The sequence below is a fragment of the Spodoptera frugiperda genome, chromosome 12, assembly GCF_023101765.2.
Source record: "Spodoptera frugiperda isolate SF20-4 chromosome 12, AGI-APGP_CSIRO_Sfru_2.0, whole genome shotgun sequence".
NCBI lineage: Eukaryota > Metazoa > Arthropoda > Insecta > Lepidoptera > Noctuidae > Spodoptera > Spodoptera frugiperda.
The window spans coordinates 5,245,267-5,261,939 of record NC_064223.1 but is presented as its reverse complement, the minus strand read 5'-3'; the positions used below and the strand labels follow the sequence as shown (position 1 = coordinate 5,261,939).

The 16,673-nt window shown below is 35.9% G+C and overlaps 1 protein-coding gene across 1 annotated transcript in view; it reads right to left on the bottom strand.

Moving 5' to 3' along the window:
• LOC118262496 (nose resistant to fluoxetine protein 6) overlaps positions 1-16,673 on the bottom strand; it is a 113,162-nt gene that overhangs the window by 77,040 nt on the left and 19,449 nt on the right. The window contains exon 2 of the mRNA XM_035573916.2: positions 8,894-9,216. Coding sequence (XP_035429809.2) covers positions 8,894-9,149 — 256 coding nt within the window. The 5' untranslated portion in view covers positions 9,150-9,216. The remainder of the gene's footprint in view (positions 1-8,893; positions 9,217-16,673) is intronic.

Here is a 16,673-nt window from a genome sequence, read left to right as displayed (position 1 = left end):
TGAAAAGTGGGTGTACATTGTACAGTGGTTTTACGTGCCATAATGTGCACCTCTGCCTGCTCCTTCAGGGATAAAAGGCATAATGATTTAAAAAAGTACTTTAACTGCCCCTAACGTGGGTTGAAACTAGTCGAGTTCCTCGTCAAACAGTTACGTGAGTAAGTCGATAACATAATAATTAATTTAGCTTACTTCTTGTTCTACTGATATACATGTATTGAAAATACTTTCCTGCTATTCGTCCCTGTATAAATAAATATTTCCTTAATACCTTGTCACTATTCACAATAATACGCAAAATAACTTGCTTGACTATGTCTGTTTGCTGTCAATATTGTTAGTTTAAGCCTGCAGTGCTCAAGTACCATACTATTGCATTATCTTAAAAGCTACGAATATTGAACACGACCTCTTGTGTTGACGTAAATGTGTGTGTGTGTGTGTGCTTACACGCTTCTCTCAACCTCCTTTAAGTGACAATGGTGACACTTGACATAGTTTATTTATTTATTTATTATCATAAGGCACGTCAACAGAATAAACACCAACATTAAAGAAAGACAAGATGAAGACACAAGATCATGTGCTTATGCCAATTATAGACATGCACCACATTCACAGTATTAACACAGTTAGATGTCATAAAATTAAATAATAATATAAATACAATGCAATTAACAATATTTTGTACTTAAGTCTAATAGGAACTTATGAAATTAAAAAATATTTTAAAAAACCATAAAAACAGGAAAATTCAAATAAATATAAAATTAATATAAAATTATAAAATTATAGTTATAAAATATAGTTATTATAATGACTACAAATATTTTCTTAAGTCCTGAGTTTCTAAGGTACCTATAAGTAAGATGGGGGCGGAGCAGCAGATGCATTAATATTAAATGGAACTTCCCCGTTTTTACTGGTTACAAATCCATTATAGAGCCAAAGACCTCTTGGTCGTCCCTCAGTTATCGTCCCAAACATAACAATTAAAACGTCTCATGAATACCTAAACTCATAAACAAAATTTCCAAGAATCTGAAAACTAACAAATAATTTTATTTCTAAAATAAAATAAGACAGACATATTTGAATTTGAACCCACTTTTCACAGCCTTACAGTCCATTTTTCAAGCGACCTTGACCTCAAATGACCTGAGATGGTACCTACTTTTATGAATATTTCAGGTGTAAGCGCTCCATTTGTAAACTTGAGATATTCCCATGATAATCGGTTGCCATGGTAACAGAGAACCTACTTGACAAGGGTCCGACTAGACTGTTTAGAATTTATTTGAAAACTTTTTATTTTTCATATGTTTAGGTACAATAAAGGACCATTTGCTATGTGACACTTAAGTCTGTACCGAAAAATATGTCTGTTTTGAGTTAGGTACACATTCAAATATTATACGAGTACATTGGGTGTAAATGGAACGCTCCCAAACGCCGTAAATAGGTGACGGAAAAAAACAATTATTATTTAAAAAAAATGAGGATTTCAATGTTTATTTTATGTAATAATAGTTGTAATCAACTGCTTAAGGCTGATGTTGCATGAATAACCAGAAAACTAAAAGGATAACGACTGGCTAAACTTTGTAATTGCTGGACCAATTTTGACGGGTCTTTAATTGGGAGGTAGCTGTACATCAGCTGACGAGTAATTTAAGCTACTTTTATTAGTCACAAAGTCCGTAATCCACACGAGCGAAGAAGCAAGCATCAGCCAGTCAAATAGGTACCTACACATAAAAAACTTAACAAACTTTTTAAAAGAAGTATAATATGAACTAAAGTTTAATATATCATAACACCGAAACCTTGACAAGCACACATACATACATTCTGTAATTTTCCACCTAAAACAGTTACAATGTAACCATCCATTTCACATTTCTAGCAACTACACATAACCTTTAACAACTTGTAATCAAAACGTGCGAGGTTTGTAGTAAAACGGGAGTAATGGCTGCCCTTCATTCATTTCATTACGCTTGCTACATCAACTTGTATATTTCCTAAAATAATGATGTTAGTAAAGAGGTTACACACTGGCAAGCAATCAACCAATGAATCTGGGTTGACTACAAAAAGAAGTTGTTAAAAAAAACAAATGAATTAATGAATGTGATTGGTTTGTGTATTTCTATAACTGACTTTTGCTTGCAACTTCATACGAGTATATGTATAAAAAACCCTGTTCTTTTTTTGATTCTTGCAGAAGATTCGAGAAACTACTCTTAGTACTCCTCTACGCACACCCAAACTTAAGAGACCCAATTAGGTACATTGACTTTCAAAAATAGAAAAGTTTTCTAGCGCTCTAATACTAAAACGCTACTCAATTTAAAGTTGAACTTAAATATCTCTCTATCTCTGTCTTTTATTTAGAATTTTTAGTGACAGAACTATTCTCGAGAGCGTCTTAAAATTGTGTGACGTTTGAGTATACGACCATTTTAGTCTCTTAGTTACATCTGTTGGCATATTTAAGGATTAACCGCATATGAAAATAATAACCCTTAAATACGTATATACAATCTATCGTAATTTTATGCAGAGTACATGTGCATTTATTTGAGTTATAGCCAATACAACCCTACTCATGTACTTAATAACTCCAGGCCAAGTTTCGGGTAGTACTTACGTCAAAATTCTTGATTTATGAAGCTAATGGTACAGTTTATTTTCACCAAAACGAAATCATACTCGTGTCTCGCAATAAACAAAAGCGGGGAGGGCTTCATAAATCTTTCAATTGCCTCATTTTCTTGTTTCTTTTTACCTAATCGTGAAGTATTTGTTTGTGGGTAATATAACAAGCTAATGGAGCAATTGCATTAATATTTATAGGTTTTGTGGCTTGTTGTCTCCATGTAAAATAAGTTTTTGTCGTTTTTTGACTGTAGTATAAAAACATTATTCAGTGAATACATAGTTTCTTAACAGTTAACTCGGGATTTGAATTCCAGCAAAACTTTTTCGCATTTCAAATGATATGCTTAAATCTAAATACGAAATATTCATCTATTTTCGTAACTTTGTCGTTTAAAAACTCTGCAAAGTCTCGCAGCATTTCTTATCTGTCCTAGAACGCCAATTTGGTAAGATGCAAATCACGCAATTTGTAGGTAAAACGGAGCAATACGACGTCAAGAACTTAATTGCCCCGTGTTCCCGATTTACTGCCCTACCGATTGTGAAATAGGGTAATTTCGAGGCACATGTTAATTTATTTGATTCCGTATTACAAAGGACTGTGTTAATGTTAGATACGCTGTCACAAAACCGCACAATAAGCATTATTTCCAGCTAGCTGTACATTTGTGTGGACGAGATGCTTACACCTCGACTATTCATTTATTTAAGCACACTCATTTAGCTTCATTTAGCGGACCGCTTCCTCGAATCTTTCCCCGCTGTATATAATGCGATGTAATAGATTCTCTGCTCTTTATAAGGTTTAAATTCACAGAACAGATGGGAAATGTAGATTTTAATTCACGTTTGTGAATATTCACTACCAATGTTAGTCAAAGCATTTGTATGTACCCATTTAATATTAGATGAGCTGCTGATCATGATAATCTGTGTTATATTTTCTACAAACTAACGCCCGAATACTAAAATGCTACTGAATTTTAAGTTGTACTTAAATGTCTTGTCATCTCTGTCATTTTGTCTAGTATTTATAGTGGCAGATATATTTTTGAGAGACTTTAAAATTGAGTAGCGTTTGAGTATTTGGACATAAGGTAACTTAACATAATCTTAGAAAGTGGTTGGACATGAAGTTCCCTTCGACCATAATTAGGAGCACTAAGTGAAGATTTCTCAAAATTTGATGAGAAAACAGAGAGAAAGACTTTATGCGACTATGAAAGTCATGGCTAAAAGTCAGAGTTTATCGTCTGCAATTTCCTACCACGTATTTTATCTACGTAACATCTTGTTAAAATGAGACAAGCATGGTAGTGCAGATAACTGGACTTTTACGGGTTCTTTACAACCCTCTCATGAGTAGTGGAGTGAACTACGTAATCTCACATCTCCAGTACCCTTAGTACGAGTTTGCTTTACGTTAAAAGTAATCGAAACGAGAGCGCTTTCGGCGCTCTGATTGGCCGGCTTGCATAAACCCACCAATCAAAGCGCTGCACGCGCCCTCGTTTCGTTTTCTTTCGACGTAAAGCAGACTCATACTAAGGGTACAGTAAAAGAGAAAAGAAATTGTAACCGAAACAATGAAGTAGCATCGTCATGGATTGACCGAATGAAATGAATCGATTCGAAAGATTCTCCGAATGATTGGCAGTCGATTAGCAGTTGTATCTGAGTGACGTCTTTACTTTCCCTCGGGGCAACTTTGGTACTTGTAACGTACTAATGTTCCGTTACAAACAGATTGCAATCAAAGTTACATTAGTTGAAACTCTCAAGTTTTTAGTTTGACCTTTAATACTTTAATGCGTGTCTTGAGAATCAATGGATGTCTTGAGTGCGGTCGAAAAAGCAAAACCATTGATGATTTCAAAATAAAAAGCCAATGGTTTTGGTATTGGATCGGCCGTAAAGTTTCATACCGATCTTATACAGTTGTTGAAAAATTGGATGATTGCTAACTGGAACCATATTGATACACTTCCATATAGTAACTCTTTATTTTCATTCACATATAGAATTTATTCATATTGTGTGTATTCATTTATTTGGAAACATTTTCTACATATAGGTAACATATTTGTGTATAAATAAAATACCAACTAACCCCATTTATGTTTGCATAAAAACCTGTGCAGAGGAAATTATTCACGATCCCGTGGTTTCCATTGAATTGAAAATTAAATTAAATCTAGTGTGTATTTGAACAGATGGTCACCAGTCCGTACTGCATAGCAAAATAAAATAAAATAACACTGCAAATGTTCTGTTTTATTGCGGCACAAGGTAAATATATCGCAATGCTGAAATAACACCACTTGTTAATGTGAAAAAACAACAAACACAATATTATGGTCACTATGTATTTATACCATACAATGTTCTGTTAGCAGCTACGCCTGCGTTCCAGTGGGATAAAAAGTATCCTATCACTCAAGTCAACTCATACCCTGTCTGTATACCAAATTCCATCAAAATACGCGCAGTAGTTTCAGCGTGTTTGACAGCGTCAAAAAATAAAATAAAAGGAAAAACTAGATTTTTATTACTACCTATTGTTTAATTCTGTTTTAGATTTGGGAACAAGCATCAAGTATACTGCAATACAACTTGTAAACAACGCAAAACAAATAAACATAATCTACAAAGAACATTTTTTTTGAGGGGGGGAAATCATCCAATGACTTCTCCCGCCTTGGGTAAGGCGAGAGGGAGTGTCAGACTCTTACTGACTAAAACCACCCCTTCTCCTGCTTTGAGTCGGAGCCCCGGTAACCAACCTACAAAGAAACATTACACTTATGAACAACATTTCAACCCCATTTCTAATGCAGTTACAATAAGGAAAACCAGCTTTATTCAGTTTGAATAAAACACAAAGTTTCAGTAGCTACTACGAGTAGTTAGGCAGAATAACTTTATTATTCACAACTCAATCATTGTTCCCACAAACTTTCCTATCAAATGTTAAAAAACTAATTTGCTTCATTAAATGGCCGCGAGCATGACTACCGAAGAAGGACTGTTAGCAATATTTTTTTCTGAGCTGGGAAAAGTATATGTGTAGAGAAGAAAATGTTCAGTAATAGCGTAGAGGCTGGAATCATGCCCAGTGAAATAGCAATAGTCTGCTATTGGCAATACCTCGATCACCAACTATTTTGTGAGTCTCAACATTAACATTAACTAATAATTTTATTGTAACTTTCGTGAGACATACTAAATTTAACCTCGTCAAACATTTACGTGAGTAAGCCGATAACGTAATAATTAACATTAACATTAATGTCTATTTTTTAAGCGGGGAAAATCATCCAATTACTTCTCACGCCAGGGCGAGGCGAGAGGGAGTGTCAGACTCTTACTGACTAAAAACCACCCGGTTCCTACTCCTGCTTGTCGAGCCGGGGCCCCGGTAAACCCGCTAGGTAGTCCGCAGCTCCGGAATTAACTAATGTCTAGAAATCTCATCTCAGAACTCATAAAAAGTTGGTGTTAAATTAAAGAAATTCTGTGCATCTCAGCCTACTACTTCTTAAGTAAAACTGCATGATGTTACAGTTATGTTAATTATCTTCAAAACACGAGTGTCATAGCGTAATCATTGAATTAAAACAGCCCTAACAACAGCTCTCGGAATTAATTTATTCCACTTACCTATACGTTCGTGACAATACAATTAAAACACACATCTGCCTATCCTGTAATTGATTTCCATTGTTCGCATAGATTTCCAGTTCGATTCGGCATTGTTTTACGATATTGGATAAAACATTTTCAACCCTCAAAAGAATTAATTAAGGTTCATTTTTCATTTATCCGTTGTCACTTCTTTATCGTGTATATTGCCATTTGCGAAAGACTGGATTAGTACCTACTACATCCTCAGTTAGACAGACTGTGTCCTTAATGACTTCGATTGTCGCCTGATATAAACACCAAGGCTATTTTTCATGCCTAATGGAAACATAATGACTATTTTAGTTGCAATTTCCTAATATTTAGGCATTACGTACCGTAATGTGCACCTCTGCCTACCCCTTCAAGGATAAAAGGCATGACGTTACACAATTTCCTAATGAAAAACAAATCCTCAATAATAATTACTAGTCGATCCGGAGATTCAGCAATCCGGAATTACGTAACTACTGGATATATCATCAAGACAAAATGAATATGACGAGTACCGATAAAAATGTCAATTTACTATAATACAGATAGACAGTGTAATATTTCGGCCATGATTAATAACGGTTTGGAACAAATGATGAATCATTGGGCGCGGAGGAAAATTTGTTTGCTCTATTACCTTCGAGATGAGATACAAGATGAATGGAGCCAGTCAGGACGGCATCACTTGAGAAACTATGGCCCTTTGATAAATGATATTTGAATCAAACAGTGACCGTAACGAAAAGATATGATTCTCATTTCGGTCACGTGCTGCGAAGATTCAAGAGCTCTGAGTATATTTACGGCTCGCGAAGGACTGGCAAAGGCAACGACCGAAAAATATCTAACAGCTTGCAGAATATTCTCCATAATCAATTGAGTTGGGGATTGAAATAAGAAAACTTTATGTGTGTTAGGGCCATGTTTCGGCACGAATAGATCGGTTCGACCGCAGAGATACCACAGCCTCACAGAAAAGCGACGTGAAACAACGTTTGTCTTATGTTTTCGGATGTGAATGAGGTTACCGGAGGCCCAATTACCCCCCTTCCCAACCCCCGATTCCCCAACAAACCTTAAATTCCTAACGTATTTGTAACGCCTCTGGTGTTTCGGGTGTCCATGGGCAGCGGCGATTACTTACCATCAAGTGATCCGTCAGCTCATTTACCAGCTTATAAAATACCTAACTATGACAAAAACCATTGTGAAACACTAAACCTGGTGATAAATAAAAGGAAAACTCATAAAAAATCCAATAAACATCAGATGTCTGTTTAATATTAATAAATACGTTTTTAGATGTATTCCAGAATACATTTATGCATGATTGTTGAAGATGAACGGACAGTAATGATCGGATGTGAGAGGAATGAAAATATCGCGCCTGCGCCTTTACCCGGGGCCCTCTGATTCATACTATCACTATACCTATGTAGATAGACACATTATAAATAGAATTTGCCGACATTTCTTACAACTGTACACTTAGTATGAGTTGGCTTTACGGCCCTGTCTTGCACATGTTGAACTGGTTCCATTTCACCGTCGACAAAATACATGCATTGTTTAATTAGTTTAGTTTTATATTAGTTATTTTTTGCTGTATCTACTTGTCATTGTTATTTTTTGCATGTAAAATTAATGTGTTTTCTTTTCTTTTTTTCGAAACTAGATTGCGTTCGGTGCCCTGATTGGACGTTACGAATAAACCAACCAATCAGAGCGTCGAACGCGCTCTCGTTTCGACTTTAAACGTAAAGAAAACTCGTACTAAGGCTACTGTTTGAAGAGTTCCTATCATGGGATTAAAACAGAACTCAATGGAAGAGATTATCCCCTATTCTTTCGGATTCAAAGCTGTCAATAACAGATTACGGCTGCACTTATGTACCACAAGCATTTCCTGTATATTTCATGTTAATATGTAAGCACGAGGAAATGATATTACTTTCTCACTTATAAGGCAATTTGCGAGGTCAATGCATATTATATGAATATGTTATATCCGAAAATGTATTAAAATGTTTGGTGCCGGCGTTTTATATGAAACTTGTAAGGTATGCTGCGACCTAGTTGAGAGCGCGGCGCGGGCAGCGTGCCACCTGCTTTCTTTACAACTCTTATCTCACATTATATAATAACTTAACCGAGGAGGCTGCTAACTGGTAAAATACCGCAACGATTATACATCGGGTAGGCCTACCATTTAGCTTGATAGACCGGTCTCTTTGCATGTGGTTTTATTTGAAACATACATACATATCGTCACGCCTTTAACCCATCCTCGAAGGTGTAGGCAGAGGTGCACATTATGGCACGTAATGCCACTGTACAATGTATACCCACTTTTCACATTTTTTGTGGTGAGCCTATTGCCATATACCGGGCACATTTCCAGACTCCGTGCTACTACTGAGAAATTTTCGAAAACCGAAAAAAGCCCAGCAATACTTCGCCCGATCCGGGAATCGAACCCAAGACCCTTTTCCTGGTAGGCAGTCAAACAAAGTTTGTTTGTAACATTCCCTATTAAATATCAAATATGACTTACTTTTCGAAGCCCACAGCTTTCCTTCGTTGAGAGCTGATAAGTAGACTTTGAGATCACTCTCGCACTTCTCTGGCAGGGTCATGTTGCCGTTGGTGAGGTAGTCAGTCCAGCTGTGGTGGTCCAGCAAGGACTTCATCCATGCCATGCGGGACCCTCCCAGCTCACTCGTAGAGTTCACATTAGCACTCACAACACTCACTAACACTAAAATGGTCGCGACGAACATCGTTCTGACTTCGATAGTTTTGACGCACATTGTGAAACACTTAACCCTCTAACGTACGACACTACTATTACTCCACTTTTACCATGCTGCAATGTACCTGCAACGAAAAAGAATTGAAATATTAAAATAACTTTTCATCAAGCGTAAATTGAAAGTTTTTTCATATCACTTAATCCCTTGGCGCAGTTATAAATTTAATATAATATTTTAATTAAAAACTGAGTCTCGTGAGAAATTTCATTCGATATTTTTTCGTTAGTTTCAATTGAATAAATGATAAGGTTAAATTTTCAGTTTGTAAAAGAGTTCTTTTTATAATGCGAATGAAAAGGAGAACCTTTAATTTGATGTTATTGACGGCTTGATCGGACATCTATATATTAATACGTGATGCAAAAACTTTGGACCGCTTTTTACGAAAATTGCGCGGACGTAGGAGCATAAAATTTGGTACACTTATAGTTTATGTGTAGGAGAAGTACAGAACGCTAATATTTATCAAAAATAATGCTTATAAAGTACATTAAATCAATAAATAAAACATTACACACACATGCATAGTATCTGATCGTATTTGACAAAACGTCAAAATCGATAGACATTGCGATGATATTTTCAAGTCTCATATGAAAAGAGTTTTATAAAAGAGTTTGTTTGAGTTTGAGTGAAATAAAAATTATCCTTGAACGTATGTTAAGTGGTATTGTAAATTAAATCGTATATGGTCGAATTTCGACCACTAGGCGACCACTAGTCTTTATAATTAGACATTCTAAAACCATCAATTAGGTATCAAAACCAACACTCGTTTCCTCACTCAAAGCGCTTACAAAGAAAATCCCAGCCCTTTAACAAAATTATCCCGAACCACGAACTCGAACGAAAATCTATAAAGCAAAAAGAAAATGTGCTAAAATATTTTCCCCGTCTTGTGAAGAGTTCGTTGATAATGTCGGTAATGGATGTAACACCAAAAGATGTTTGCTCCTTGCCTGTGAGCTCTCAAAGACGCTGTGAATAGCACAAAGTAAACTCGAGACTCGCCGATAAGAAATATGTGTCCGCCATTCAAGCGTTATGTTGATACTCCACCAATGCCTTCCCCGATACCTAACACAACCTAATTCAACAACAAACATACCCTTTTTATTATTAGACAAATACGAAAGCTCTCATAATTTTGTTTTCCGACCAAATTAAAATTTTGTCAACATTTTATAGGAAATTAATGTAACCCGCGCCGACATTTCCTGAATATTTAATATCGGTTGTCGTTGTTATTAAAATTATAGGGATCAAAATTTTAAGGAAGGATTTTTGAAGAGGTCGTTAGGATTTGTTTTTAATTTCACGCTAGGTAACTCCTATCACAATTACTGAACAAGGCAGTTACAGAGAATTTGTGCAGCTACCTATGTATAAGCAGGTCCTCAGTCCCTTTGTCAATTCTCCTTGGTTCTGGGAAATACGTCCAAACTTAATATATACCCCACAAAACAACCCTATGTACAAATGTAAGGGGTTCCGTCGCTACTCGACATGGAACACCAAGCTACTGCGGGTGCCCTAATTACATGTAATATATGATGCCCCATATTCCTTTAATCGCAAGGGATTAGTGGCAATTAGCTATGGCGACCGTCTCGACAAAATTATTTTTGAGAAACAGGAATATTATATTACTAGCGACCGGCCCTAGCTTCGCATGGGTGCAATAGTGATATTATGCATGTATTATCCATATAAACCTACCTATTAATTCACTATCTATTTAAAAAACCGCATCAAAATCCGTTCCGTAGTTTTATAGATTTATATGTATAAAGGGACAGAGAAAGCGACTTTGTTTTATACTATGTAATGATACATAGATACAAAATGACATATCAGGACATTCCTTTATTACAATATTTTCATGACAGGGTTGTCTATAACAAAAATGTGGTAATAATCCCGAGGGTCGCCAAACAAAGAAGGACAATGGCTTTTGAACAATCACAGTGCGTTGATTAACAACACAAAAGCGAACCAAACCGAAGACAATTAGAGTCTATTGAAGATGCTTTTTTGCATAAGCGCGGAGCCTGCCCGGGAATACGTAATTGTGATTTGAGTGGTGTACGCTACGTGCGTACGATATTGAGTAGACAAACAGAAAACAATATGGTTTGTGTTTGTTTGTGTTACTGTTAGAGGTAGTGTTGTGAGTTATTTGTGCCAAATTGTGAATTGTTGTTGTCTACTTTTATAACGATATGGGTCGTAGGTAAGACAGTGAATATTAATTACCTATTGCATGCATTTATTTTATGATACACTAGCAAAGCCGGCGAACTCCGTTTCGCCACCAATGATTTTTCCTGTCTTCCTGCTTTTATCTTAAAAAAATCCTGAATTTTCTTTGCTATAGGTAAACCTCATGAAGCCCCACACCTTTCCAACGAATGCAAAACCGTGGAAATCGGTTCGTGCGTTCGGAAGTTATAGGAGTCAGAAAGGAAACCCCGACTTATTTTGATATAATAGATGTTTAAGAGGTGACTGTATTTCAAAGTTCAAACTTTTACACCTACTGTTGTCCCTACATCACCTGTTGTTGTTGACTGTTAGAGAATGTCAAATTGCCAGTAAGTCCACCATTGTTTCAATGTACATAAAGTATAAATTAAATTAAGTATATTTCACGGCATTTCAAACATGAGAGTCGTTGTTTATTTTTTGTCATTGACCCAACGTTTTTGACAACAATCTGAATGTACGCTTTTAACATAAATGAAAATGTTGCATTTAACAGATTTAATCAAGTACCTCTGACTGTGGAATGAAATGAACAGAGTATTAGAATACAGTGTTGCATTATTATGCAGGTGCTCCGACTTTATAGACCTATCAACTTGTTATTACAATGGACATTTAATCCAGCATTTAATTTTAGTTGCTAATTTGCATTCACTGTGTTACTTCGTTCAGTACTGCAATTTTAGTGCAACTAACTTATTTTAGCCATTATAAAGAACTTGTTTTCAGACATACTTATAATATTATATTACATTTAGATTTAGATTTCAGCCATGATCATCCCATTGCAGGACAAAGGCCTATGGTACCATATTAGAAAAAAAAAGGTTGGTTGCCAGTAAGAGTCTGACGGCCCTCCTCATCTTCCCCAGGGGAGTCTTTAAGAACTTAATTTCCTTCTTGAAATGGAAACTAAATATACGTTAAAACTAGATATTAAGTACATCCGGAGCTGCGGACTACCTAGCGGGTATACCGGGGCTCCGGCTCGAAAAGCAGGAGTAGGAACGGGTTGGTTTTTAGTCAGTAAGTCTGACACTCCCTCTTGCCTCGCCCTAGGCGGCAGAAATCACTGGATCATTTTACCCTTCAAAAAAAAGACGTTAAGTAGAAATCTAAAAAACATTATTTCTTCTGAATTCATATTATCTAGTATGGTGAAATATATTGAGCATTTTTGGACTATTTCCAAATTTGATGCGAACGATGGTTTCTATTCGACCGCATAATCGAACGTTATTATTTTTTTAACATGGCTATAATGCTGTTATTTCTCTTGTAAAAGCAAGAACAAAGGACAAAGGTCACAAAAGATCGTTAAAACCCCTGATTTTAGGAAATATAATATCAAAAAGCACTTAAAAAATATGACAAATCCACTTGATTGATTTGGCTCACCATGTCAACCACACTTTCGCATCAGAGCGCGGCCACAAAAACTGCACAGTATGAAATTCCTTTATTTAGACACAAAGCCTGTCGTTGTTTTTCGTTTTATTCAGTTTTCAGTTCAACATGTGGGTTTTTTAGCTCTCTGTGGGTGGGTTATTGTATGCTATACAGATTTATGATAACCGCAAAAGAGAGATTATTTGAAATATACCATGGCATCAATTCATCCTTACATTTACTACAGTTAACAAAATACAATTTATTTATTTTATTTATTTATTAAAGGTATACCAACAGCTTCTGTATAAAGAGTATTAAGTACAGTAAATACATATAAATCAGTTTTGGGCTTATACAGTCACCAATTACAGGTTAACCAACAATTTTATCCCATGGTACAATACCATCAAAATAACTAAAGATCTCCCTCTAAAAATAAGCATATTGCAATGGGTCATAAATCAAATTCATCATTTGCAAATTCACCTATTAAGCATGCCATTGCTATCTTTTGCTATCCGCAAAACATGAGATATTATCGTACCACTCCAGTAAACATCGCTACATATTATAACAACTATCACGATTGTTGCTCGCGTTTTAATACCGATTATATTTATGCAACCAATTGTGCAACATTTACCCAGTCAATGTGATCAGCGCTTATTGCTTCCAAATGTTTAATTAATTGATTATGCGTAACGTAAGAATACCATGTAAGTAATAACGTGATGTAATCAAACAGCGTATTAATCCATTAACACAGCAACAGTATATTTCAATTAAACTTAACTATTAAGTATGCCTAAGATATGGTAGTAAATCTACCACTATTGCTTTAAGTGCGGGAGAGCCATGCTTCGGCGCGAATGGGTCGGCTCGACCGGAGTGATACCACGGTTCTTACGTGAAACAACGCTTGCGTTTTGTGAGTGAGGTTGTCGGAGACCCAATTAGGTACCTCTCTTCCCAATTCCCGATTCCCCAATAACTCTTAAATTCTTATTCCCCAAAACGCTGACTACGCACTTTTAACGCCTGTGGTGTTTCGGGTGTCCATACTTGCTTACCATCAGGTGATCCGTCTGATCGTTTTATACCATAAAAAAACAATTTTCCAGGTACATGTAAATTTCATAAAATACAGCACTGAAATTGAATCCGCTATACTGAAACATACATAAACCGTCGAATTTAAAAGTAAAATATTCCTCCTTAGAATTTATAAGCAAGCTTCCATTCCAAGAATACCGAACCGCTCATACGAGGATAATTAATAAAAAAACGAAACGAGAGCTACAACTCTGCAATTTAAAATGTAAAAAGTAAACATTTGAATTTGAACTGTTTTCTTTCTAACCGACAGTTGCTTATAGTTTAACACATCGTATGACCATGGCCTACAGGGCACAGCACGACAGGTGTTCTTTCAATCCATCGTAATATCAGCACCGAGGCGTACTAATACGTAACCAGAGTTACATAAATTGACATAATGGAGGTGCGTAGTATCGCGTTAATTCATTAAAACTGTGGGAACAGAATAATATTGTGGTCATATTTGCGTGATTGTGGCTTATCGTAACTGCGTGGTTCTGATGCAGAGGTGACCTAGTTTGGTGGGGATGGCTTCCGCGTCAGGAGTCTGTGGTCTGACTGTCCGACTGTCCAACCCTAGTTGCCCCGTGGTCAACGTCAGCAACCGCCACCACAACGCATTCTCGTCAATTCAATTCAGATAATGTCAGGAATTTACTGCACTCAATTGTTCAGCTTATTTCCCCTTAAATAAAGTGTAAATTTAATTGTCTGCTAAATATTATAGCAATGACATGTTACTTTAAACCTTAATAGGTTAGAAACAGATTTTTTTATAAAGTCCTAATATATTTTTTCCGAAAATAAGGCTTTTTACACAATAGTGTTGCCACACCGCAACCTGTCTGTTATTAGACGTGTAAACATTGTTCGGTTATGTGATAATAGATACTTCATCTGAGAGCAAAATGTATGGGCCTTCATTACACAATACCCTCGCAGTGGTCATGCTGGGCCAGAGGTACAAAAAGGTGAAAATCGTCTGCACACAACAGCATCATTTAACAAATGATACAGTACATGTTGCCACAAACATCCGCACGCATTTTTCTTTACTGTGCTTTAGCAATTTGACCTTTATTTATTACGTAGCTACCTAAAATGCAATGCCAGTATTGTAAGCTAGTTTGTTTTCTTAATTGATACATCATATCAAATAATAGTCGATCAATTGAATCCTTTTATTATCTACTTATCGATTGACAATCGATACGTCCGATTCTAATAGATTGCAAATCGATTATTTATTGTGTTGCCAGCGAAGTGGAAATAATTTCAAATATGGATCGTTACGTCAGATTCGAAGCTCGCGTTCGTATGACTTTCATTGTTGTTCGAGGTTTGAAACAACATTAATAAATCAATCACACGGTTTGAGCGTTTCATTGGCGAACTTATGTATGTGTGCGTTAATTTTCTGCACGCATTGTTTTAAATATATTTTTAAACAGTGTTTTTTGGCCGCCGTACTCAGAGTCATTTAATGGTTACTTAATCCAGTCCCTAGCAATTGTTTTCGATACAAAATCTTTACTAAGGAATAGTTTAAGTAATCATTAAATGTCTCTAAGTGCGGTAATAACTAATTACGTTATACATTTTAATTAATTACTTTATGGACTCAATGTAGGCTTGTACGAGAAACTTGATGGCACCTTTCTTTTTTAAATGGGGAAAATCATCCAATGACTTCTTTGAGGGAGTGTCAGAATATTACTGACTAAAAACCACCCCGTTCCTACTCCTGCGTTTCGAGCCTCGGTATACCCGCTAGGTAATCCGCAGCTCCGGATAACTTGATGGAAACTGAAGGCGTTATTATAAGGATCGTAGTTTAACTCTTGAGTAAGACATAAGTCGATATTAGTTCATGCATCTTGAAAATGCTAAAACCACTCATCCTTACTGAGAAAAAACCTATTGTTTCTTTTCTCATACGTTATATACTGATCGATCAATATCATCAACCTAGTCTGCTAAGCTTATTGGGGTTGGCTCCCTATGTAAACAGATGCGTCGGTATATCGGTATCCTGATCTGATTGATCGAAGAATAAGCACCTATCTACCTACCTATATCTAAGTAGTTATATACATATAGACGGAGAGTAATGGATTTGTATTAGAGTAGGTATTACTGATTGTTATTTTGCATTTTTATTGAGTGGTGTTCCTACTGTTTTATTTCCCATATTTTTTTTTTGTTTTTTAAGCAATTATGTATTTTTATTTGTGTTCTTACACATATTGACACATCCTTGTGTTTTGATTATAGATATCTTCTAATATATACAAATTAATTGCTGTTCGTTAGGCTCGCTAAAACTAAAGATCGGCTGGACCAAATTGGCTAATTTTGATCTTGAATTATTTGTCTGTCCAGGGAAGGTTTAAAAGATGGGAAACAAATATTGAGGCGGTACAAAGTTTGCCGGATTAGCTAGTGTAAAAAATAATATTTCTGTGACTTTCACCCTTTATCTTGGATGACATTTTTGTTTTCGGAAATTAAATTATAAGTAGCCACAAAATGTTTGTTCTGGATCTGTCTCCAATTTATACTCCAGAAAAAAACAATAGAGACCACTTTTATCTACCAAGAATTTCCAAATTATTAATTTGCTAAAAACCTAAAATTCAGAAAGGGAAAGGGCCTAATATCGGCTATTACACTAAGCAAACATGATTTTACTTAGAAACAGAAAGAGACAAAACTAGAACACCAATCATATATGCCGTTAGGGTCTAAAAAGGCCTTGTTCAACAT